Here is a 27,798-nt window from a genome sequence, read left to right on the forward strand (position 1 = left end):
CCTTGACCAGCAGTTTATCAACTACCACATACACCACACAAACTCACTGGGCAATGGATAATTCTCACAAAGGTTGTCAGAAGGTTGAAGGTTCGAGAGGTTGAGTAGACTGGGATTGTTTTCACTGGAAAGACGGAGGCTGAGGATAGACCTGATAGAGGTCTACAAAATTATGAGAGGCATAGACAGGGTGGATAGTCAGAGGCTTTTTCCCAGGGTGGAAGTGTCAATTACAAGGGGGCACAGGTTCAAGGTGAGATGGGGTAAGTTTAAGGGAAATTTGCGGGGGAGGTTTTTCATGCAGAGGGTGGTGGGTGCCTGGAACGCGCTGCCAGAGGAGGTAGTGGAGGTAGGCACATTAGCAACATTTAAGAGGCATCTGGATGGGTGCATGAACAGGGAGGGAATAGAGGGAAATGGACCGAGTAAGGGCAGAAGGTTTTTTTCAGTTTATTTAGGGCATCATGATTGGCACAGGCTTGGAGGGCTGAAGGGCCTGTTCCTGTGCTGTACCTTTCTTTGTTCTTTGTTCAAATTCCTGCAAACACTTTCCAAAATTACAGTAAACAGTAAAAGTATTTTGCAGCATATGGACATGCTAAAATTTTCACACACTACACCAACTTGCTAATATCACACACTGCATAAACTGCTAACATTCTCGTACACCTTATATGAACCAGCTACTGTCACACACAACAAAAAACTGTTAATATAAGACCATAAAATATAGGAGCAGAATTAGTCCATTCAATCATGGCTGATATGATGCTCATCCCCATTCTCCTGCCTTCTCCCCGTAACCCTTGATCCCCCTATTGACCAAGAACCTATCTATCTCTGTCTTAAAGACCACTCAATGACCTGGCCTCCACAGCCCTCTGTGATAATGAGATCCACAGATTCACCACCCTCTAGCTGAAGAAATTCCTCCTCACTTCGGTTTTAAAGAAGCGTCTCTTCACTCTGAGGTTGTGTCCTTGAGTTCTAGTCTCTCCCACTAGTGGAAACACCCTCTCCACATCCACTCTATCTGGACCTCTCAGTACATTAAGCTGCTAACATTCTCACACACTCTATACACAGATAGGGAGGAGATTGTGCAGCACAGTATGTACTGTCCCTGCCTCTGAGCCTGAAGCTTTGGGTGTGAGTCACAGGACTTAATGGCCAAGGAAAGTGTGTTCCGAATGTAACTAAGCAGGTTGAGTATCAACCTGTAATTCCTTCCAACATCAGTGGCAGATGGTAAGGGCAGGAGAGATTCTTGGCCAATCATGTGATGGAAATAAAGTTGGAGCGTCAAACATCACTATCCATACCACTGCATGTATGTAAATATGGATGTTGCCACAGTAACATGGACTCCTGTGTGAACTGTACCCACAGATAGTGAGGAACAAGGCCATGAAAGTATTTGGAGAATGAGTGGGGTGATTTGACCAAAAACAGGGAGCTTGTTGTGCATATAGACTTTTCCATGCTGCTAACATGCTGGGAGAACATATGGAATAGGATCAGAATTAGGCCATTCAGCCCCTCAAGCCCACTCCACCTTTCTATAAGATCGTGGATGGTCTGTTTGTGTTGAGTTACACATTCCCATCTACCCCCATTAACCTTTGGTTAGTTTTTCAAAATTCATTAGTCACAAGTAGGCTTACATTAACACTGCAATGAAGTTACTGTGAAAATCCCCTAGTCGCCACACTCTGGCAGCTGTTCGGGTACACTGGGGGAGAATTTAGCGTGGCCAACGCACCTAACTAGCACGTCTTTCGGACTGTGGGAGGAAATCGGAGCACCCGGAGGAAACCCACGCAGACAGGGGGAGAACGTGCAAACTCCGCACAGATGACTAAACTGGGATTGTTCTCCCTGGAAAGACTGAGGTGGGGGGCGGCGACCAGATGGAAGTTTATAAAATTACGAGGGGTATAGATAAGGTGAACAGTTGGAAGCTTTTTCCCAGGGCAGAATGACAATTACAAGGGGGCACAAGTTCAAGGTAAGGGGGGGAAAGATGTGCGGGGGAAGATTTTTACACGGAGGGTGGTGGGGGCCTGGAATGCACTGCCAAATGAGGTGGTTGAGGCAGACACGTTAATGACATTTAAAACTTAGCTGAATAGACACATGAACAGGTGGGGAATAGAGGGATACAGCGGTTGGTCTAGATAGTACAATGTGATCGGCACAGGCCTGGTGGGCCAAAGGGCCTGTTCCTGCACTGTACTGTTCTTTGACAGTGACCCAAGCTGGGAATCGAACTCGGGTCACTGGCGCTGTGAGGCAACAGTGCTAACTGCTGTGCCACCATGCTTACCATGCCCAGCAAGAATCTATCCATCTCCATTTGAAAATAATCAGTGACCCTGCTTCCAAAACCTTTTGAGGCCAAGTGTTCCAAAGCTACACTGTGAGAAGGAAAGGAAACATCCTTTTCACATCCACCTTGTCAACACTATCAGTATCTTACATACTTCAATGAAATCACCCCTCGCTCTTCTAAACAGGCCCAGTCTATCCAACCTTTCATCATAAGACAACCCATTCATTCCCAGTATCAATCTATTTGATTTGATTTGATATTGTCACATGTATACAGTGAAAAATATTGTTCCTTGCGCGCTACACAGACAAAGCATACCATTCATAGAAAAGGAAATGAGAGAGTGTAGAATGCAGTGTTAAAGTCATAGCTAGGATGTAGAGAAAGATCAACTTAATGCAAGGTAAGACCATTCAAAAGTCTGACAGCAGCAGGGAAGAAGCTGTTCTTGAGTTGGTTGATATGTGACCTCAGACTTTTGTATCTTTTTCCCGACAGAAGAAGGTGGAAGAAAGAATGTGCGGGGTGCATGGGGTCCTTAATTATGCTGGCTGCTTTGCCGAGGCAGCGGGAAGTGTAGGCAGAGTCAATGGATGGGAGGCAGATTTAGGTAAATCTTATAGAAACTTTACATTAATTGCCACTCCAGAGAGATTTGCTCCCTTGAAGAAACAATACTGAATTTACAGGCAAAACAGAAATGAATAATTAAACAGTTACTTAAAGACTGGAGCACGTGATTATCCTCAGGGGAAGAACACCATATGGAATACATTTAAGGACATTTAAGAAAATGAATGTGAAAGCTGCTGAATCGATACAGGGCTAGTGCAGGAAAATTAGAACATAATTAACATAGCTTGAAATTGTTAGGCTGATAGCTTGGCTCCGACAGTTGAATGAATATTAAAAATGGAAAACGGTTAGGTTTGTTCCACAAGACAAAGCACGATAATTCTAAGTTATTGTGGGTCCGTGAACAGCCGGCCCGGTTGACCAGGCTTGCTGGAATCCATTGTAGATACGACAGGATTGATGGATTAGGTGACTGATGCCACTTATCTTTACTTTCAGAGGATGTCTACCACAAGAGACATATGGCCACAGTGAGTGTTCCTGGGGGATGGCACCATGGTTAGCACTGCTGCCTCACACCACCAGGGACCTGGGTTTGATTCCCGGCTTGGGTCACTGTCTGCGTGGAGTTTGCATGTTCTCCCCATGTCTGCGTGGGTTTCCTCCGGGTGCTCCGGTTTCCTCCCACAGTCTGAAAGATGTGCTGGTTAGGGTGCATTGACCCGAACAGGCGCCATAGTGCGGCAACTAGGGGAATTTCACAGTAACTTCATTGCAGTGTTAATGTAAGCCTTACTTGTGACTAATAAATAACCTTTTACTTTACTTTATATAGGAACAAGAAGTAAATTGGGTAATAAAGCTGTTAGGTAGCAGCAAAGAAAAGAAGCATAAATAGTAACACTTTTGTGCTGGATCTGAGCAGTCACTCAATAACCATTGCAAAAGGTCCAATTCCCCTGTGAGGTCGAACCCGTTACTGGCTCACTATCTCTATCTAGTGACGGAGTTGTGAATTGCAGATTTGCTGTGCTGGAAATGACAGGCACAGACCATTATTTTGTCACTTGCATTGGTACATTAGCACATCCTGGTGTGTTTCAAATAAAGCCGTGTCTAATCCTCCTCCTTTTATCTGCAAGATTCCACATTTCCTCCACCCAATAGCTGTGTGAGATTTGCTGCGGTCCTTTTCTAACTTGAGGGATGACAACACTTGCAATGGAAATAGAAAAAAATACAGCCATATCAGGGTTGATAGGAATCGTCATTTTTAATGGGAGGAAATTGGGTTTTTAGGTAGAGAAAGGAGAGATGCCTCTAATCTTTAGGACCATGTGTCATTCTAATATCAAATAGTGACTGTAAAATTGTGAATCCTCTCACTTTAATATTCTCCCATTCATCTCTCACTCAGCAGTCTAAGTTACATTGCAATGTCTAATCAGAATTATATTTGCTGCTTACTCAAAATGGTAGCCATGATGTGGAGATGCCAGCGTTGGACTGGGGTGAACACAGTAAGAGTTTTAACAAATAAACCTGTTGGACTTTAACCTGGTGTTGTTAAAACTCTTACTGTACTCAAAATGGCACAGGGGTCCTGATTATTATTTTAGTTTGAGAGTCAGGCGGGATTGAAAACAGGAATTGGAGACATATCGTGCAGGCAAAAACTTCACCACCGTAGTGGGTTGGATCTCAAACAATGACTAAACGGAGTACAGGAATGAGATAGAGAATCTGGTGAACTGGTGTGACAACAATAATCTCTCCCTCAATGTCACTAAACCGAAGGAGATTGACATCGGCTTCAGGAAGCGTAGTGAAGAACATGCCGCTCTCTACATCAATGGGGATGAAGTAGAAATGGTCGAGAGCTTCAGGTTTTTAAGTATCCAGCTCACCAGCAACTTGTCCTGGTTCCCCCATGCCGACACTATAGTTAAGAAAGCCCACCAACACCTCTACTTTCTCAGAAGGCTAAGGAAATTTGGCATGTCAGCTACAACTCACACCAACTTTTACAGATACACCATAGAAAGCATTCTTTCTGGTTGTATCACAGCTTGGTATGGCTCCTGCTCTGTCCAAGACCGCAAGGAACTACAAAAGGTCATGAATGTAGCCCAATCCATCACGCAAATCAGCCTCCCATCCATTGACTCTGTCTACACTTCCCACTGCCTCGGAAAAGCAGCCAGCATAATTAAGGACTCCACGCACCCTGGACATTCTCTCTTCCACCTTCTTCTGTCAGGAAAAAGATACAAAAGTCTGAGGTCACGTATCAACCAACTCAAGAACAGCTTCTTCCCTGCTGCTGTCAGACTTTTGAATGGACCTACCTCGCACTAAGTTGATCTTTCTCTTCACTTTAGCTGTAGCTGTAACACTACATTCTACACTCACTCCTTTCCTTCTCTATGAATGGTATGCTTTGTCTGTATAGCATGCAAGAAACAATACTTTTCACTGTACATTAATACATGTGACAATAATAAAATCAAACAAATCAAAAATCAGATCAAATCAAAATCAAATTCATCCACAGTCCTTGATTCCATTCCTATTGCAAAAATCAGCAAGTTAGTCGTTAAAAGCACTGCTTGATGCAACACTGAGGTATTCAAATCTAAATGGTCTCAGGCTAGAACCAGGCAAAGTTACAGCAAGGAAGAAGTCTTTCAGCTGATACTGCCCTGTTGGCTGACAAATCTGTACTGAGTTACGAGGTCTCAGCTGGAGATCACTAGCGTGTAAAGGTCATAGTCCCAGATGACCACAGGCTGTGACTGGTGGTGATTTAACCTGAGGATCACCACACCTCAGGCGAGCAGCAAGGTTGAGAAGGCAGAGCCTTCATGAATAACCTCAGCCGGTGCGGGAATTGAACCCATGCTGTTGGCATAGCTCTGCATCCCAAACCAGATTGTCGTGCCAACTGAGCATGTACCGAACTGCAAATGGCTCCTGTACCCTCACACTTGAGAGAGCAGAAAGCTAGTTAGGATTACATGCCTGATTTTGTGTACTCATCTTTTCTGGGAAGGTAAATGCCCCCCCGGTAAGACTTCAGTCATTATTCTTCTGTAAGTGCAACTTGCATTTATTTAACAGCTTTAACCTCAGAGAAAGCAGGAGGGGAACCAAACAGGATTTGACACTGAGTCACATCAAGAGATGATAGAACTGGTGGGCAAAAGCATGTTCAAAGAGACAAGGCTTAAGGGAGAGGTGGAGAAGTCTAAGGAAGGAATTCCAGATCTTCCGACCTGGGCAGGAGAAGGCACGGCCACTAATTACAGAATCATAGAATCCCTACAGTGCAGAAGGAGGCCATTCGGCCCGTTGAGCCCACACCGACAACATTCCCACCCAGGCTCTATCCCCGTAACCCTATGTATTTACCCTGCTAGTCCCCATGACTCTGAGGGACAATTTAGCATGGCCAATCAACCTAGCCTACATACCTTTGGACTCTGATAGGAAACGAGAACACCCAGAGGAAACCCACGCAGAATTAGGGAGAATGTGCAAACTCCACTAACTCTTCAACCCTTTCAGACAGTCACCCAAGGATGGAATGGAACCCGGATCCCTGGCACTGTGAGGCAACACTATGTGTGCCACTGTGCTGCCCCACTGTGCAACAAAACAAGGGATGTGCCTTGGGCCAGAATTGGAGGAATGCTGAGATCTCTGTGGGGCTGGAGCAGGCTATGGAGACAGGGAAGCAATAGGAAAAAAACAGTTTGGACCAATGTTCTCATTTCCCAGTTTTTACCAGGGTTCCATTTTAAGGTGTACTAGATCCGTTTGGACCAGTATTCTTATTTCCCAGGTCTTACTTTTCTCTTCCAGAGGCTTTCGAGGGAGTTGCAAAAAAGGATGAGATTTACAGCTGAATCATTTCCACACTGGGAACTGATGTCAGCCAGCACAATGTTTATCTGTAAACAGGACTTACTGCAAGATACAATACAGGCAGCAGATTGGATGAGCTCAGATTTACGAGTGTGCAAGGTGGGAGTGGTTTGAGGCCTTCTAGTTACTTGCTAGAAATTGTTCAGGCAACTTAGAGAAATGCCTTGCTCGGACACTTATGGCATTCAGAATCATGGGGCGGCACGGTGGCACAGTGGTTAGCACTGCCGCCGCACAGTGCCAAGAACCCAGGTTCAATTCCGGGTCACTGTCTGCGTGGAGTCTGCATGTTCTCCCCGTGGCTACGTGGGTTTCCTCCGGGTGCTCCGGTTTCCTCCCACAGTCCAAAGATGTGCGGGTTAGGTTGATTGGCCAGTTTAAATTGAACCTATTGTCAGGGGTATTAACAGGGTAAATATATGGGGTTACGGGAATAGGGCCTGGGTGGGATTGTGGTCATTAAAGACTCGATGGGCCGAATGGCCTCCTTCTGCACTGTGGGGATTCTATAAGAATTATGCAGCATGAAGGGGTCCATTCAGCCATCATGCCTGCGCCAACTCTTTGCTGGAACCATCCTCACCCGTTCTTTCCCCATGCCCTGTCAGATTCTTCCCTTCATGTATTTATCCAATTCCTTTCTGAAAGTCACAGCTGGATCTAATTCTTCAACCCTATCGGACAGCGCATTCCAGATTCCAAATCGAATTGTGGAATAAAATTCTCTGTGTCACCTTTTCTTCATTTGGATTTATCCATAAATCTGTCTCCTTTTTAAAAAATCATTTGTGGGACAGGTGTGTCGCTGGCTGGCCAGCATTTATTGCCCATCCCTAGTTGCCTGAGGGCAGTTGAGTTGAGAGTCAACCACATTGCTGTGGTTCTGGAGTCGCATGTAGGCCAGACCAAGTAAGGAGATTCATAGAATCCCTACAGTGCAGAAGGAGGCCATACGGCCCTGCACTGACAACAATCCCCCCCAGGTCCTATCCCCGTAACCCCACATATTGGCCCGCTAATCCTTCTAACCTATGCATCACTAAGGGGCAATTTAGCATGGCCAATGCACCTAACCCCCATATCTTTGGACTGTGGGAGGAAACCGGAGCACCCGGAGGAAACCCACGCAGACATGGGGAGAACGTGCAAACTCCACACAGACAGTGACCCAAGTTTGGAATCGAATTCAGGTCCCTGGCGCTGTGAGGCAGCAGTGCTAACCACTGTGCCAACGTGCTGCCCAGGATGGTAGATTTTCTTCCTTAAAGGACATTTGTGAACCAGATGGGTTTTTCTGACAATCGACAATGGTTTCATGGTCATTATTGCATTCTTAATTCCAGATTTTTTTATTGAATTCAAATTCCACCATCTGCCATGACGGAATCGAACCCGGGTTCCCAGAACATTAGCTGAGTTTCTGGATTAATAGTCCAGTGATAATACCTCTAGGCCACCGCCTACCCTCTGGGTGCCGAACTTCCGCCGTCAGAACCAATTTCTCCTGATTCACTCATTTCAAAATAATTCATGATTTGGAAATCTGCCACCAAATCTCTTCATTTTTTCCACTGTAAGGAGAACAAACCCAGCTTCCCCGGACTCTTCACGTTACTGATGTTAGCCGCGTGATGTGGTCTAGACTCTCAAGCAGGACATAGTATCATAGAAACCCTACAGTGTAGAAGGAGACCATTTGGCCCATCGAGTCTGCACCGACAACAATTCCACCCCAGGTCCTATCCCCACAACTCCACACCTTGCTAATCCCTCTAACCTACACATCCCGGGACACTAAGGGGCAATTTAGCACGGCCAATCAACCTAACCCACACATCCTTGGTTAGGACAGAATAGATAAGGTACGGTAGTTGCCTTCCCCAAAGGACATTCGTGAATGAGTTGGATTTTTAACATGGAGCCCACTGCCATCGTAGTCACTTTCCCTGGTGTCCGTTCACAGCTGACCAGACTGATTGAATTATATTCCTGAACTCACATGGTGGGATTCTGAATTTGAGACCACTGGGTCGTGACTCCTGGGCTATAATCACCATTTGTCCGTGCTTGATTCACCGTCCGGTGGTTTACTCGGGAAAGTGTAGTTGAGTAAACCTTTGAGTGAGCTCAACATTAGACTGGGTTCTGCTCACCTGCTCAATGGAGAATACGCTGAGGCTCCTGCCTCAACAATGTTTCAGCTTAGCAAGGCCCGGGAGAGCAGGAATTGCACTGCCGGACTGGAACTGTAACAAAGACAAGGCACTGTAATGAAGAGCTGGCCCATAACAGAGAACTGGAACTGTAATGGAGAGTTTGAACTGTAACAGAGAGCTGGGCTCTAACAGAGGACTGGAACTGTAATGGAGAGTTTGAACTGTAACAGAGAGCTGGGTTCTAACAGAGCACTGGAATTATAATGGAGAGCTTGAACTATAACAAAGAGGTGAACTGTAAGAGCTTTGGAGCTGTAATGGAGAACTTGAACTGTAACAGAGAGCTGGGTAGCAATCGAGGACTGGAACTTTAATAGAGATCTTGAACTGTAACAGAAATCTTGAACTGTAACAGGGGATCTTGAAATGTAACAGAGAGCTGGAACTGTAATGGAGAGCTTGAACTGTATCAGAGAGCTGGGCTGTTGCAGAGAACTGGAACTGTAACAAAGAGCTTGAACTGTAACAGAGAGCTGGGCAGTAATGGAGGACAGGAACTGTATTGGAGAGCTGGAACTGTAATGGAGAGCTTAACTGTAAGAGAGAGCTGGACTGTGACATACTAGAATTGTAACGGAGAGCTGGAACTGTAATGGGGAGCTAGAACTGTAATGGGAAGCTGAAACTATTGCAGAGAGCTAAAGGTGCACTGGAGGGTTTGGATTGTACCGACAAGGACAATACACTCTGGAGAAAATGAAAGAAAATTGGAGAAGAGCAGCATTCTCCCATTCAAAATGAACCGATAGGGAGCGAAATTCAGTTGTTACAGGTGAAAATTCATTTAGAAGCTTTAGCGAGCATACTCAGACTTGCAAACTGAAATGAGGGTTGGGACAGGGAATAAACCTGACAGATGACAACTGAACATTTTGTGCTGAGCATCGGCATACCATATGGTGTGGCCCATGGTAACAGAATAGTAATGTTCACTGAAATTAATGATATGACGGGCGTTTGTCTAGAATGCTGTAACTTTCCCAAAAGCTTCCTGGCAAGGCAAATAAAATTAGATAAAGCACCCTATCCATGTACCTGTCCATGTATCTGTCACCCATCTAAGAGAATACTGACACTGTTCAAAATGATGTGTATTTATATAGCAACTGATCACATCGCTCAGATACATCTTATTGTGTTCCAAATGCAATGTGTTACTTTGAAGTAGAGATAACTAGGGCGGCATCGTGGCACAGTGATTAGCACTGCTGCCTCACAGCGCCAGGGACCCAGGTTCGATTCCTGCCTCGGGTGACTATCTGTGTGCAGTTTGCATGTTCTCCCCGTGTCTGCGTGGGTTTCCTCTGGGTGCTCCGGTTTCCTCCCAGACCATGAAGATGTGCAGGTTAGGTGGATTGGCCATGCTAAATTGCCCCTTGGTGCCCAAAGATGTGTACATTAGGTGGATTAGCCATGGGAAATTGTCCCTTAATGACCCAGGATGTATAGGTTAGGGGAATTTAGTGGGGCAAATATGTGGGGTTACGGGGATAGGGCCTGGGTAAGATGCTCTCTCAGAGAGTCAGTGCAGACTTGATGGGTCGAATGGCCTCCTTCTGCACTGCAGGGATTCTATGAATTGATCCTATGGCTGCCAATGCCAATACTCTGCAGAGCAATCCACTAAACCCATTCATCATCTCAATCCCTGTCGCCCTCTAAGTTTCTCCCACTTCAAGTGACCATCCAATTTCCTTTTGTGGACGCCATGAATATCAAGGAAATGAGTCATCAATTAATCTAATTCTGTTGGCAGTGCTCAGTGCTGTTGGGGAAATTGGGGGATCTCTCTGTTCCTTCACAAGCAGTGTCCGGAGATTTTTAACCTGGGCCTGGAAATCATCGGAAATATCCGAAAGGCAGTGCTCCCAGACAACGCTGTTCTCCTTGAGTACTGCTCTGGAGTGCCAACAGAAGCCCTGTTGCTCCATAAAGTGAGGTCTGTTGGCTGAGCCATACGGATGCAGCCCTCCCCGGAATGGTTCAGGGGATGAATAATCACAGCTACAAGGTTAAGCTGGAGAAGTCGGGGCTTGTTCTCCATGAAGCAAAGGGGATCTGGGCGATTTAATTGTGGTGTATAAGATTGTGACATGTTCAGATAAGTTCAATGAAGAAGTGTTTTTTTTCCATTAGCAAACGGTACAGGGACTAAGGGATGTTAATTTCCCTCCTTAACGGCATTGTGGGTCAACCCACAGCGCATGGACTGCAGCGATTCAAGAAGGCAGCTCACCATCACCTTCTCAAGGTCAACTAGGGATGGGCAATAAATGCCGGCCATGTCCCACGATTGAGTAAAAAATAATTAAGGTTTCGGGCAAGAGATACAAGGAGGGTGTGAGGAAGAACTTCCTCATGCAGCGAGAGTAATGTTTTGGAATTTGCTGCATATGAGGCTGGTGGAAGAGGAGACAATGAATGATTTCAAAAGGAAATTGGATGGTTATTTGAGCTGGAATAAGCTTACACGACTACAGAGATCGAGATGAGGAAGGGAACTTATCAGATCGCTCTGCAGAGTTCGGCATTGACTTGTTGGGCTGAATGGCCTCTTTCTGCATGGCGTTGACTCTGTGACGACATAAGGGCATAATGTGGATTGACATTTAAGTTTATTTATCAGTGTCACAAGTAGGCTTACATTAACACTGCAGTGAAGTTACTGTGAAAATCCCCTAGTCGTCACACTCGAGCACCTGTTCGGGTACACGGAGGGAGAATTTAGCATGGCCAATGCACCTAACCAGCACGTTTTTCGGACTGTGGGAGGAAACTGGAACACCTGGAAGAAACCTACGCAGACTCCGCACAGACAGTGACCCAAGCCGGGAATCGATCCCACGTCCCCAGCTCTGTGAGGCAGCAGTGCTAACCACTGTGCCATCATGCCTAACCAATAAACCTCTAGTGTATTGAAAGTGTAATTCCCGCTTTGAGGAATGTTTTTCCCCTTAGCTTCCGCTCACTCATTTGCAACTTGAAAGCAAAGTTTCCCATGAACCAGCTAAATTGGACAGCTTTTTAAAACGTAATTGAATTTCCAATTAGAGTATCTGGTCCACTCAGTTTTAAATAATTGAAAACAGCTTGAAAACATGTACAAGCTCCTTTCTACATTAGACTATGGTACAAGATCAGTTAGATTGCTGTTAAAAACCTTTAAAAATGCATCTATAGATGTCCTCACAACTAAAAACTCCAGCTTAACTGTTGGAGGCCTGAAGCTCTGCAGGCAGACATGTTGAACAGCTCTGAAGGCCCGAGTCAAAGGTTTGTAAGCCTTGTATAGATAGAGGTGAGTAAAATAGCAGTTTAGAATCTGCACTTCCCTCTGAGATTGAGGCTACTCACTCACCTCAGGGGAAGGGGGGGAGTGGGTGGCTGGAAAAGAGCAAGGGCACATCAGTGTGGATGTGGTGGGGTGGGGGGGGATTGGGGGGTGGTCTCTTCACCATTCCTTGTATCGTCAGCCATGTGGACAAGATCACAGACTGTCAATCTGGCTGGGTGAGGAGCGTGTTGTCCAGGAAGGAAGGAAATGAGCACAGCATCTTTCCACGTGCGGTAGATGGAAAAAGGGCAGCGGCAGCAGTGTGCAGTTGGAGCCAGGGTGCCCGGGCATGAGGTCGCAGGGCACCCAGCCAGAGCAGCAAGATGGAGGAGGGTGGGATATTACCCTCAGCGAAGGGTCTACCAGAACAGCTTCCTTGACATGGCAGAAAGCCTTCTAGGGAAGGCTTCAGAGTAAAAGCAAATTACTGCGGATGCTGGAATCTGAAACCAAAAGAGAAAACGCTGGAAAATCTCAGCAGGTCTGGCAGCATAGAACATAGAACATAGAACAGTACAGCACAGAACAGGCCCTTCGGCCCACGATGTTGTGCCGACCTTCATCTGAAACCAAGATCAAGCTATCCCACTCCCTACCATCCTGGTGTGCTCCATGTGCCTATCCAATAACCGCTTAAATGTTCCTAAAGTGTCTGACTCCACTATCACTGCAGGCAGTCCATTCCACACCCCAACCACTCTCTGCGTAAAGAACCTACCTCTGATATCCTTCCTATATCTCCCACCATGAACCCTATAGTTATGCCCCCTTGTAATAGCTCCATCCACCCGAGGAAATAGTCTTTGAACGTTCACTCGATCTATCCCCTTCATCATTTTATAAACCTCTATTCAGTCTCCCCTCAATCTCCTCCGCTCCAGAGAGAACAGCCCCAGCTCCCTCAACCTTTCCTCATAAGACCGACACTCCAAACCAGGCAGCATCCTGGTAAATCTCCTCTGCACTCTTTCCAGCACTTCCACATCCTTCTTATAGTGAGGTGACCAGAACTGCACGCAATATTCCAAATGCGGTCTCACCAAGGTCCTGTACAGTTGCAGCATAACCCCACGGCTCTTAAACTCCAACCCCCTGTTAATAAAAGCTAACACACTATATGCCTTCTTCACAGCTCTATCCACTTGAGTGGCAACCTTTAGAGATCTGTGGATATGGACCCCAAGATCTCTCTGTTCCTCCACAGTCTTCAGAACCCTACCTTTGACCCTGTAATCCACATTTAAATTTGTCCTACCAAAATGAATCACCTCACATTTATCAGGGTTAAACTCCATTTGCCATTTTTCAGCCCAGCTTTGCATCCTATCTATGTCTCTTTGCAGCCTACAACACCCCTCCACCTCATCCACTACTCCACCAATCTTGGTGTCATCAGCAAATTTACTGATCCACCCTTCAGCCCCCTCCTCTAAGTCATTAATAAAAATCACAAAGAGCAGAGGACCAAGCACCGATCCCTGCGGCACTCCGCTAGCAACCTGCCTCCAGTCCGAAAATTTTCCATCCACCACCACCCTCTGTCTTCGATCAGATAGCCAGTTACCTATCCAATCGGCCAACTTTCCCTCTATCCCACACCTCCTTACTTTCATCATAAGCCGACCATGGGGGACCTTATCAAAGGCCTTACTAAAATCCATGTATATGACATCAACCGCCCTACCTTCATCAACACACCTAGTTACCTCCTCAAAAAATTCTATCAAATTTGTGAGGCACGATTTGCCCTTCACAAATCCGTGCTGACTATCCCGGATTAATCCGCATCTTTCTAAATGGTCGTAAATCCCATCCCTAAGGACCTTTTCCATCAATTTACCAACCACCGAAGTCAGACTAACCGGTCTATAATTACCAGGGTCATTTCTATTCCCTTTCTTAAACAGAGGAACAACATTTGCCACTCTCCAGTCCTCTGGCACCATCCCCGTGGACAGTGAGGACCCAAAGATCAAAGCCAAAGGCTCTGCAATCTCATCCCTCGCCTCCCAAAGAATCCTAGGATACATTTCATCAGGCCCAGGGGACTTATCGACCTTCAGTTTATTCAAAACTGCCAAGACATCCTCCCTCCGAACATCTATTTCCTCCAGCCTATTAGCCTGTAACACCTTCTCTTCCTGAAAAACATGGCCCCTCTCCTTGGTGAACACTGAAGAAAAGTATTCATTCATCACCTCGCCTATCTCTAATGATTCCATACACAAGTTCCCACCACTGTCCTTGACCGGCCCTAACCTCACCCTGGTCATTCTTTTATTCCTCACATAAGAGTAAAAAGCCTTGGGGTTTTCCTTGATCCGACCCGCCAAGGACTTCTCATGTCCCCTCCTAGCTCTCCTCAGCCCCTTTTTCAGCTCATTCCTTGCTAACTTGTAACCCTCAATCGAGCCATCTGAACCTTGTTTCCTCATCCCTACATAAGCTTCCCTCTTCCTTTTCACAAGACATTCCACCTCTTTTGTGAAACACGGTTCCCTCACTCGGCCATTTCCTCCCTGCCTGACAGGGACATACCTATCAAGGACACCCAGTATTTGTTCCTTGAAAAAGTTCCACTTTTCATCAGTGCCTTTCCCTGACAGTTTCTGTTCCCATCTTATGCCCCCTAATTCTTGCCTAATCGCATCATAATTACCTCTCCCCCAATTGTAAGCCTTGCCCTGCCGTCCGGCCCTATCCCTCTCCATTGCAATAACAAAAGACACCGAATTGTGGTCACTATCTCCAAAGTTCTCTCCCACAACCAAATCTAACACTTGGCCCGGTTCATTTCCCAGTACCAAATCCAATGTGGCCTCACCCCTTGTCGGCCTATCCACATATTGTGTCAGGAAACCCTCCTGCACACACTGCACAAAAAGTGCCCCATCCAAACTATTCGACCTACAAAGGTTCCAATCAATATTTGGAAAGTTAAAGTCCCCCATGACAACTACCCTGTGACCCCCACACGTATCCATAATCTGCTTAGCAATTTCTTCCTCCACATCTCTATTACTATTTGGGGGCCTATAGTAAACTCCTAACAACGTGACCGCTCCTTTCCTGTTTCTAACTGCAGCCCATATTACCTCAGTGTGCATATCCCCCTCAAAGTGCTTTTCCGCAGCCGTTAAACTATCCTTGATTAACAATGCTACTCCTCCACCTCTTTTACCAGCTTCCCTACACTTACTGAAACATCTATACCCCGGAACGTCCAACAACCATTCCTGTCCTTGTTCTACCCACATCTCCGTAATGGCCACAACATCGTAGTCCCAAGTAGCAATCCACGCCCCAAGTTCATCCACCTTGTTCCGGATGCTCCTTGCATTGAAGTAGACACACTTCAACCCACCTTCCTGTCTACCGGTACCCACCCTTGACCTTGATACCTTCCCCAATACCTCACCACCCTCAACACTGACTTCCGGACTACAACTCCTTTTCCCACTCCCCTGACAAATTAGTTTAAATCCCCCTGAAGAGCCGTAGCAAATTTCCCTCCCAAGATATTGGTGCCCCTCTGGTTCAGGTGCACCCCGTCCTGTTTGTAGAGGTCCCACCTTCCCCAGAACGTGTTCCAATTATCCACGTATCTGAAACCCTCCCTCCTGCACCATCCCTGCAACCACATGTTTAAGTGCACTCTCTCCCTGTTCCTCAACTCGCTATCACGTGGCACCGGTAGCGTACCAGAGATGACCACATGTTTTGTCTTTGCTCTCAGCTTCCAGCCCAGCTCCCGAAATTCCTGTAAGGAGAGAAAAGAGCTGACGTTTCGAGTCCAGGTGACCCTTTGTCAAAGCTCGAGTCCAGCTGACCCTTTGTCAAAGCTTTGACAAAGGGTCATCGGGACTCGAAACGTCAGCTCTTTTCTCTCCTTACAGATGCTGCCAGACCTGCTGAGATTTTCCAGCATTTTTTCTTAAGGCTTCAAGATTCTTGGGATATGGTCGCACATCTGTGCTGCAGTGGAGCTGATCTTGCACCTGGAACATCTGGGCCGGATTTCTCAGGCCAATCATGCTGGCAGGATTCTCTGTTCCCACCGGCAGTGCAGTGCCGCCCGCAAGTGTGGGGTGACGTCAGTGGGAATTCCCATTGACAGTGGCGGGACCAGATAATCCCACCGCTAGCAAACAACGCGCCACTTCCCGCTGGTGGGAAACATGCGGCTGGGAGGCTGGAGAATTTCACCCATTGTGCCCACACCCTGACAATTGCAGTCAAAGTTTTCATTTTTGATTTGATTTGATTTATTATTGTCACATGTATTAGTAAACAGTGAAAAGTATTGTTTCTTGTGCACTGTACTGACAAGACATACCATTCATAGAGAAGGGAAGGAGAGGGTACAGAAGGTAGTGTTACAGTCAGAGCTAGGGTGTAGAGACAGATCAGCTTAGTGCGAGCTACGTCCATTCAAAAGTCTGATGGCAGCAGGGAAGAAGCTGTTCTTGAGTCGGTTGGTACATGACCTCAAACTTTTGTATCTTTTTCCCGAAGGAAGAAGGTGGAAGATATAATGTCCGGGGTGCGTGGGGTCCTTAATTATGTTGGCTGCTTTTCCGAGGCAATAGGAAGTGTAGACAGAGTCAATGGATGAGATGGTTACCGTGACCCTCAACTTTTATTCAACTAGATCCTTCCAAGGCTTTTCTGCGGACCTCAGCAGCATCTCGTCAGCAGATGTCCACCAGTCCATAACATCAGTCACCAATTCCACTTTGCCAGGGTTGGAAATTACATTAATGTACCTGCTGATGAGATGTCGTTGACCCAGAGAGGATGGGGTTCATGTGAATGGTTGGGCTCCCACAAGTGCAAGGTATGATAGATTGCACTCACACCACCATCAAAGCATTGTCGCCAGAGACACACAAATCGCAAATTAATCCATTCCATCAATGTCCAGCTTGTCTGCAGCCACAAGAAGGCTTTCCTCCATAGCTGTGCATTATTCTTTGGAAGCTGCCATGACTCTTTCGGGAGTCAGTCCTGCCACGCCTTTTCAAGTCTACACCCCAGTTCCACAGCTGGCTACTGAGGGACAAAGGTCGCCCATGCAGGAGGTGGCTGTTTACTCCATTGTACCATCCAGAGACAGGGTCACAAAAGCATAACAGCAGCCATCACCAACAAGCCAGGGCATTCATTGTGCAGGTAATTGGCCTGTTAAAAATGCACTTCCGATGCCTTGACCCCTTGGGACAGGCAGTGCAACACCCTCCTACAGGAATGTCAGGGATAGTGGTGGTCTACTGCATTCTGCATATGGTGCAGGAAAGGTACATTGGCAGGATCTCGAGCACGGTGATGAAGGCCACTCACCAGGCAAAGAGTTGGAGGAGGAAGAGGAAGAGCCACTTAACTCGGATGAAGATATAGTTGAGGAGGAGGAGGGTGACAGTGGGGGAAATGATGAGAGACTATGCCTGGGCATATGATCATATGGAGGTGCCGGCGTTGGACTGGGGTGGGCACAGTAAGAAGTCTCACAACACCAGGTTAAAGTCCAACAGGTTTATTTGGAATCAGGAGCTTTCGGAGCGCTGCTCCTTCATCACTTATCTGATGAAGGAGCAGCGCTCCGAAAGCTTGTGGTTCCAAATAAACCTGTTGGACTTTAACCTGGTGTTGTGAGACTACTTACTGGGTATATGATGCCATAGTCACCAGGGGTATATTGAATACAGAGGTGGTTCTCCTAAGCAGCATTGAGGTTTTAGCTGCACCATTAGCAATAAATAACTGGTTAGCCATTGTGATCACAGGCAGCTCATATCTTCCAGGATAGGCCCAATCCCCAAAGACACCAACAGATAACAATTTTGCCTTGGAGCAGGTTGAGGTTAATTCATAATTCATAAGTCATGTTGCAGCTTTATAGAACCTTAACTAGGCCGCGCTGGGAATATAGGGCCCTATTTTACCGTTTTGATTCTAAGTGCTGGGTGGACTTTTAGACCCATTCTCAGGCGCCCCCATATGCACTCTGCCTGCAAAAATATCGGTGAGTCCGAATCGCGCTGCACAAGCCTGTGGGCGGGGCTCGACACGCCCGAAATCCTGCAGCTCCGATTAGCGCCTCCAACTGCGCATGCGCAGAAAACAAATGGTAGCATGCTGCTCCCCTGCCACATCCCTCCTGGGCCGGGTAATGCCTCCCCCTAGCCCCCACAGACATTGCCCCACCCCCACAACATTACTGACCCCCTTATCCCCCCAACCCCCCCACCAACAGACCAATCGTGTCCCCCTCCCCCACCTTCTCCCCCACCAATCTCAGGCAGAGTGACAGCAGACCCCCCTTCCCCCTCCACTGATCCCAGGCAGAGTGGCAGCGGACCCCCCTTTCCCCTCCACTGATCCCAGGCAGAGTGGCAGCGGACCCCCCTTCCCCCTCCACTGATCCCAGGCAGAGTGACAGCAGACTCCCCTTCCCCCTCCACTGATCACAGGCAGAGTGGCAGCGGACCCCCCTTCCCCCTCCACTGATCACAGGCAGAGTGGCAGTGGACTCCCTTTCCCCCTCACTGATCCCAGGCAGAGTGGCAGCGGACCCCCCTTTCCCCTCCACTGATCACAAGCAGAGTGGCAGCGGACCCCCCTTCCCCCTCCACTGATCCCAGGCAGAGTGGCAGCGGACCCCCCTTCCCCTTCCACTGATCCCAGGCAGAGTGGCAGCGGACCCCCCTTTCCCCTCCACTGATCACAGGCAGAGTGGCAGCGGACCCCCCTTCCCCCTCCACTGATCTCAGGCATAGTGGCTGCGGACCCCCTTCTCCCTCCACTGATCTCAGGCAGAGTGGCTGCGGACCCCCTTCTCCCTCCACTGATCTCAGGCAGAGTGGCAGCGGACCCCCCTTCCCCCTCCACTGATCTCAGGCAGAGTGGCTGCGGACCCCCTTCTCCCTCCACCAATCTCAGGCAGAGTGGCTGCGGACCCCCTTCTCCCTCCACTGATCTCAGGCAGAGTGGCTGCGGACCCCCTTCTCCCTCCACTGATCTCAGGCAGAGTGGCAGCGGACCCCCCTTTCCCCTCCACTGATCACAGGCAGAGTGGCAGTGGACTCCCTTTCCCCCTCACTGATCACAGGCAGAGTGGCAGCGGACCCCCCTTCCCCCTCCACTGATCTCAGGCAGAGTGGCTGCGGACCCCCTTCTCCCTCCACTGATCTCAGGCAGAGTGGCTGCGGACCCCCTTCTCCCTCCACTGATCTCAGGCAGAGTGGCAATGGACTCCCTTTCCTCTCCACTGATCACAAGCAGAGTGACAGCGGACTCCCTTTCCCCTCCACTGATCTCAGGCAGAGTGGCAGTGGATCCCACTTCTCCCCCGCACTGATCACAGGCAGAGTGACAGCGGATCCCCCTTCTCCCCCCCCCCACTGATCACAGGCAGAGTGGCAGCAGACCCCCCTTGCCCCCCCCCCCCACCCCCCCCCCCCCCCGCTGATCACAGGCAGAGTGGCAGTGGACCCCCTTTCATCCCCCCACTGATCACAGGCAGAGTAAGGCAGCGGACCCACCTTTCTCCTTGCCTCACGCCCGACTTTACCAACTTCTTGCACCCGAAAACGGGTGCAACACAATCGTAAAATTGGGCCCCTGGTGTTCAATTCTGGTCGCCACACTGTCAGGAGGATGTGGATGCATTGGAGAGGGTACAGAGAAGATTTACCAGGATGTTGCCTGGTATGGAAGGCATTAACCATGTGGAAAGTTTGGAAAAATTTGGTTCGTTCTCACTGGAACGATGGAGGTTGAAGGGCGACTGACAGAAGTCTACAAGATTAAAAGGGGCATGGAGAGCGTGGATAGTCAGAAGCTTTTTCCCAGGGTGGAAGAGTCAATTACTAGGGGGCACAGGCTTAAGGTGCGAGGGGCAAAGTTTAAAGGAGATGCACAAGGCAAGTTTTTTACACAGAGGGCGGTGGGTGCCTGGAACTCATTGCCGGGGGAGGCCGCGGAAGCAGATACGACAGTGACTTTTAAGGGATGTCTTGACAAATACATGAATAGGATGAGAATAGAGGGATATGGTCCCTGGTAGGGTAGGGGGTTTTAGTTCAGACAGACAGCATGGTCGGTGCAGGCTTGGAGGGCCGAAGGGCCTGTTCCTGTGCTGTAATTTTATTTGTTCTTTGTCCTATAAAAAATTCAGAATTGAAAACTAGTCTTAGTGACAGTGATCATGAAACTATCATCAATTGTCATAAGAACCCATCCAGTTCACTAATATCCTTTAGGATGTTCCTTGGTTTTACGGGGATGGGGGTGGGGTTCATTGATATTGGGGCAGGAAAATGGAGTTGGAGCCCCAGATCAACGTGATCATATTGAATGGTGAAGCAGACTCGATGGGCTGAATGGTCCAATTCTGCTCCTGTTTCTTGCGTTCTTGTGGAGGGAAATCTGCTGTCCTTACGTGGCCTGGCTTACATGTGACTCCAACTAGAGGTCCAGCCTTGAACTGGCAAATTGTGGCCTACCCAGCCTCACAGAAGTAGGGTGGGTGGCGGGGCCACTTGATGTGAAATGCAGCAGGAAAGAGGGAAGGACAGTTTTCGAGACAGTGGTTTTAATGCAGTGAGGAGACAGGAGAGCGAAGGTTAATGCACGCACGGAGCAGGGGAAATTAATAAAATACTATTCTACTTTCAGGCAGGTTTCATTAATTTGTCTTCCCTTAATCAGACATTGGCACGCTTCCAAAAATATGCTGCTCATTCTTCCAGATCATCCTTTTGCATTCTGACTGTGTCTCTGTCACAATTGATGTATCACCTGAATGATTTAAGAATTAATTTCGAAATTGTCGCAAAACAGAAATGGATTTCCTCCCACCCTCATTTAAATTCCCTGTTAAACATGAGTCCCACGTGAACCTTTTGTGTGCACTGGGCTATGGATCGATAAAAGCATGTTCATTCAAAAGCTATTTTTCCAATCTTTAAAACAACCTTTTGGGTCATGAGTTCCAGTTGATGCAGTGACAGGATTCATGTTCTTGGATGTTCTCAGAATGAGGGTGGCAAGGCTACATTTAATGCCCATTTCTAACTGCCCCGAGGACATTAAGAATCAAGCATATTGTATAGGATTGGAGTCAAACATAGATCAGAAAATGCCTGAAAATCTCAGCAGGTCTGACAGTATCTGTGAGGAGCGAATAGAGCCAACGTTTCGAGTCTGGTTGACCCTTCGTCAGAGCTGGCAAAAGGTCTCTGTGTTCTGACGAAGGGCCATCCAGACTCGAAACGTTGGCTCTATTCTCTCCCCACAGATACTGTCAGACCCGCTGAGGTTCTCCAGCATTTTCTGTTCTTGTTTCAGATTCCAGCATCCGCGGTATTTTGCTTTTGTCAAACGTAGGTCAGCCTGGGAGAACTTTAAAAAAAATCAACCAGCTTCCACAGTCATTTCAGACAGTAACCCAAAATTGTCTGATTTAAGCCATCGCTCCTCGCAGCAACAACTTGTAATTATACAGCCAGAAGAGATATTGCTGGAAAATCTCAGCAGGTCCGGCAGCATCTGTAAGGAGAGAAAAGAGCTGACGTTTCGGGTCCAGATGACCCTTTCTCGAAGCCCAAAGTAAATTTTGTAATTATACAGTAGCTTTCATAAAATTTCACTTGGTAGCGCTGAACCTGAATATTGCCGAAAAGGGGCACATGTTGTTGAAGCTTTTCATTTTGCACTCATCCGGACAAACACAAGAATGCCAAATTTCAAACCATCACAACAATTTATACTACATGGGAAAAGAATGTCATTTTCATGCTAACCGTACCAACTGAGGGGATGCATCCTTAAAAAAATCCCAATTATTGACAGTTTCCCCTTCAAAGAAATTTTTCAGGACCCATAACAGTTCCAATATTTGGTGGCACGATGGCACAGTGGTTAGCACTGCTGCCTCACAGCGCCAGGGACCCGGATTCGATTCCAGGCTTGGGTGACTGTCTGTGTGGAGTTTGCACATTCCCCCTGTGTCTGCGTGGTGCCTCCAGGTGCTCTAATTTCCTCCCACACTCCGGATTAGGTGGATTGGCCATGCTAAATTGCCCTTTAGTGTCAGGGGGGCTAGCTCGTAAATGCATGGGGTTATGGGGATGGGGCATGTGTGGGATTGTTGTCAGTGCAGACTCGATGGGCCAAATGGCCTCCTTCTGCACTGCAGCATTCTATGATTGTATCTCTTTCCCAGCTCCAGAGGGAAAGTCCAGCCCTTGGTGTCTGCCTCCAACAGTTAACCAAGATAGAGTCATATTATGGAATCCCTACAGTGCAGAAGGAGGCCATTTGTTCCATCAGGTTTGCACTAATTCTCCAACAGAACATCTTACCCAGGCCCATCCCATACCCTATCTGCATAACCCCACTTGTTTACCCCACTAATTCCCCAAACCTACACATCCTGGGACTGTGGGAGGAAACCGGAGCACCCGGAGGAAACCCACGCAGACACGGGGAGAATGTACAGACTCTGCACAGAAAGTGACCCAAGACGGGAATTGAACCCGGGTCCCTGGTGCTGTGAGGCAGCATTGCTAACCACTGGGCCACCGTGCCACCCCCAGTCGGGAAATAATTTTTAGATGGCATGAATGTTATAAACCCTACAGGTTTACCATTTCACATGAGACTCCTTGGAGATCTCACTCCACCTGCACTGGAGTGAACTTATTCACACAGCATGGCCTACTCTTCGAAGACATAGCCAGAATTTTACCGCCCCGCCCGCCACGGGAATTGGAGCGGGTGAGGGGCAGACCATGGAAAGGTCCATTGACCTTGGATGGGATTTAACAGTTTTGGAATGAGTGAGGCCATAAACTCCCACCCATAAAGTTGCTATTGTGAAACTAGGAATGGAATTTTCCGGCCGTTCACATTGGTGGGATTTTCTGGTTAGTGAACAGAGATCTGGCTGAGCGCCAAATTCTCCCTCTCACTTGCAGCGGCAGTGGGGCATGAACGGCCGGCCTCTGGGTTTAATCTGCCCACAGCCTTTGCACGGCCTGTCCTGAGATTACCCAGTGCTTATTCCTTTCAGTTGAAATTTATTTATTAGTGTCACAAGTAGGCTTACATTAACACTGCAATGAAGTTACTGTGAAAATCCCCCAGTTCCACACTCCGTCGCCTGTTCAGGTACACTGAGGGAGAATTTAGCATGGCCAACGCACCTAACCAGCACATCTTTCGGACCGTGGGAGGAAACCAGAGCGCCCGGAGGAAACCTCCAGCGTTAACATTCCTCACCTTGGTGAAGACAAATTCCATTAAATCCTGTAATAGAATCCCTGTAGTGCAGAAGGAGGCCATTCGACCCACCTAGCCTGTGTCAGCAATGATCCAACCCAGGCTGTATCCTCATAACCCCACCTATTTACCCTCCCAATCCCCTGACACTAACGGACAACTTAGTGTGGCCAATCCACCTAACTCGCACATCTTTGGACTGTGGGAGGAAACCGGAGCACCCGGAGGAAACCCATGCAGACAGGGGGTGAATGTGCAAACTTCACACAGACAGTGACCCAAGCGGGGCCCCTGGTGCTGTGAGGCAGCAGTGCTAACCAGTGTGCCACTATGCCGCCCCAATCTATCAATATGTATTTGCTTAAAACGTTCTTTGAAGATTTATCATTTTGTTTCAGCCTTCTTAAATATTGTTCCAATGTCAGAGGGCCCATTATCCATGGCCCCCCAGTATCCATGCCCCTTACTACTAGGTATGAGGGCCATTGGCAGAACACACCACAAAGTGTATCTTGTCATCACTGGTTGTACGACGTGAAGGAACTTCCTGCAAGCCCAACTTGTGACAGGGTGGGGTGGGACCAGCCTGGATAGTGAGCTAAAGTTCTAACTGTTTGACAATGATTCATTGAAAACTGTTTAAAATTTAAATTGGTGAGTCTGGAACTAGGAGACACTATTTGACAATTTGGGGTTGCACTTTTAGGGTAGAGATGAGGAGAATGTTTTTTTCTCTCCGAGGGTCATGCAACTTAAGACAGGGTCATTTTTCGATGGAGGTGGATAGATTCTTGTTGGGCAAGGGGATCAAAGGTCATTGGGGGTGGATGGAAATGTGGAATTCAAAACACAAACAAATCAGCCATGGTCTTATTGGATGGCAGACCAGTGCGAGGGGCCGAATGGCTACTCTGATCCTTTTCTTGAGTTCATATAAACTTCCACCACTTGAATCCAGTATAAAACGAGATGGCATAGGTTTAAGGTGAGAGGGGAGAGATAAAAAGGGTCCAGAGGAGCATTTCTTTCACACAGAGTGTGGTGAGTGTCTGGAACAAGCTGCCAGAAGTAGTAGTAGACGCGGGTACAATTTTGTCTTTTAAAAAGTATTTAGACAGTTACATAGGTAAGATGGGTATCGAGGGACATGGGCCAAATATGGGCAATTGGGATGAGTGGTTAAAAAAAATAGGCAGCATGGACAAGTTGGGCCGAAGGGCCTGTTTCCATGCTGTAAACCTCTATGACTCGATGGCCCTGATTTTACCGGCACAGCCGCCCTGAAATCGGGGCGGGCGAGGCTCGCAGAATGGCATGCCCCTTTGGTTTTGGGTGCGATCCTACGAGCCTCGGGCGGCTGTGCCGGTAAAATCAGGGCCAACGAATCCAGGAGTTATAAGGAAAAGAGGTAAGTAGAGTTGCCTTTAAAAACTTGTTCATTCCCCATTTTATATGATTAGCATTTCCAACCAACTGAATGAAAAACGTGTCCGTTCTGAGAATGGATTGGTCTTGAGTTGAGTGTCCTCATCAAGACAGTGCAAAGGCAATATCAGCTTTGTTAGTCACAGCAGGTATTGTGGATGGACTTTGGCATGGGTTTGACACGGTTTACAGGTCAGGTGATCAAAGGGTTTTCACTGTGTGTGTTTGTGCTGGAAGTCATGTGCTGGCTCTTTCAGTGAGCTTGGTGTTCTTTATCTACAGCTTCTTATCTCCACAATTAAAACCAACCAACTCTTGTTTTAGGGAGCCTCCAGGTCAGATACAAGCTGGATAACGATAAAGGCGCTGACATCTTTAGCATCGATGGAACAAAGCTAGCAAATGGACAACTCCACAGTGTGAAGATTGATCGGGAAGGGAGAGATGTCTACGTTCAGGTAATTCTCACACACATTCAACATTCAAGGAAGTTAAAAGCACAAACTCGAAGATTGGTTAACAGAGTGCCTCACAGTGCCAGGCACCCGGGTTCAATTCCGGCCTCAGGTGACTGTCTGTGTGGAGTTTGCACATTCTCCCCGTGTCTGCGTGGGTTTCCTCCAGGTGCTCTGGTTTCCTCCCGCAGACCAAAAATATGTAGGTTAGGTTGATTGGCCATGCTAAATTCTCCCTTAGTGTCAGAGGTAAGAAGTCAGGTAGTGAGCAGGGTAAATACATGGGAGGGTGACGGTGATAGGGCCTGGGTGGGATTGTTGTCAGTGCAGGCTCGATGGGTCGAATAGCCTCCTTCTGCACTGAAGGGATTCTATGATCCTATGAAGATGATTTTAATTGAAATTGAGAAAGCAATTGGTCAGGCTAAGAATAATCAAATGCAACATGAGAATCAAAAAAAAGAGTAAGTCGGTATCAAGCGGTGGACCGTAGAATTAAGGGAAGATGGAAGAAAGTAAGGAGTCTGGTCCTGGAGATCCTCAGAAAGAAAGAGTGGGATTTTATGGCCTCACACCCCGAAACTTTAATATCCCGCCCGAGGCCAATGGATCTTCCCATTGTCCGTCCCTCGCTCGCTACCATTCCCGTGGCAGGTGCCAGTAGAATTCCGGCAATTGAGTTTGAGACAAGGCAATGAGTCAGCACAGTAAGAGTTCATGGATAAGGAAGGACATAGTTGTTGCTTGGGTCAGACAAGAGAAAGTTCACAGGATCAAGGACTTCAGCAGTCAGTTTGAATGAAGGGGCAGGCAAAGTTGTGCCAGTGGGATAGAAAGAGGTAGGAGATGAATGAGGAGCAATCCATTCAATAAATGTTGATGGTTGTATTCTATTCAAGAGTATTAAGGAGCTGATGAAGGAACCTCACCAGGTATCAGAGCAGTAGTGAAGGATTGACAGCGTATATGTCTCGATATCTGGACTTGACTATTCCAATTTAGAGTCATAGAATCCCTACAGCGTAGAAGGAAGCCATTCGGCCCATCGAGTCTGCACCGACCACAAACCCACCCAGGCCCATATCCCTGTCACCCCACGTATTTACCTTGTTAATCCCCCTGACACTAAGGGGTAATTTAGCATGGCCAATGCACCTAACCTACATATCTTTGGACTGTGGGAGGAAACAGAGCACCTGGAGGAAACCCACGCAGACACGGGGAGAATGTACAAACACCACACAGACAATCACCCAAGGCCGGAATCAAACCCGGGTCCCTGGCGCTGTGAAGCAACAGTGCTAACCAGAGTGCCACCGGGCCACCTTTGCTCCTGACCTGCCTCCTATGTTCCACTTTGTAAATTTGAAGTAATCTAAATCTCCATGTCCTGGGTTCCCACTCACACTAAGTTCCATTCATCTACCCCTTCTTTGTTCCATGACCATCAATTTGATTTGATTTATTATTGTCACATTTATTGGTATACAGTGAAAAGTATTGTTTATTCCACGCTGTACAGACAAAGCATACCGTTCATAGAGTACGTAGGGGAGAAGAAAATGAGAGAGTGCAGAATGCAGTGTTACAGTCATAGCCAGGGTGTAGAGAAAGATCGACTTAATATAAGGTAGGTCCATTCAAAAGTCTGATAGCAGCAGGGAAGAAGCTGTTCTTGAGTCGGTTCGTACATGACCTCAGACTTTTGTACCTTTTTCCCAACAGAAGAAGGTGGAAGAGAGAATGTCCGGAGTGCGTGGGGTCCTTAATTATGCTGGCTGCTTTGCCGAGGCAGTGGGAAGTGTAGACAGAGTCAATGGATGGGAGGCTGGTTTGCATGATGGATTGGGCTACATTCACGACCTTGCGGTCTTGGGCAGAGTAGGAGCTATACCAAGGTGTGATACAACCAGAAAGAATTCTTTGTGTCAAAGCAATGTAAATATGCTGTTCCAGAGCTGTGGACGCTGCTTACTGAGTCAAATCCAATGTGCATCTTGCACACACAGTCAAACCTTGACAAATGGACATGAGCAAACCATGAACGTTTATTAACAAGAGACAAATAATTTACAAGGTGACATATACAAGGGGATTTCTGTAACCGCAAACACTTTTTATTTTTAAGGCTGTGTTCCTTGCCTTGAGGCAGTACCTCCACGTTTAAAATTCCCCAACCAGCAGAAACAATCCTTCAGCATCTACTCTGTCAAGTCCTTTCAGTGTCTTGTACGTTTCAATGAGATGCTT

General features: G+C 47.5%; 1 protein-coding gene across 1 annotated transcript in view; it reads left to right on the top strand.

Annotated features, from left to right (window-relative positions):
* Positions 1-27,798, top strand: part of LOC144504122 (contactin-associated protein-like 5) — an 824,359-nt gene that overhangs the window by 697,075 nt on the left and 99,486 nt on the right. The window contains exon 24 of the mRNA XM_078229298.1: positions 25,418-25,551. Within this exon, the coding sequence (XP_078085424.1) occupies positions 25,418-25,551 (134 nt within the window). The remainder of the gene's footprint in view (positions 1-25,417; positions 25,552-27,798) is intronic.

This window comes from Mustelus asterias, chromosome 14, assembly GCF_964213995.1.
Source record: "Mustelus asterias chromosome 14, sMusAst1.hap1.1, whole genome shotgun sequence".
Taxonomy (NCBI): domain Eukaryota; kingdom Metazoa; phylum Chordata; class Chondrichthyes; order Carcharhiniformes; family Triakidae; genus Mustelus; species Mustelus asterias.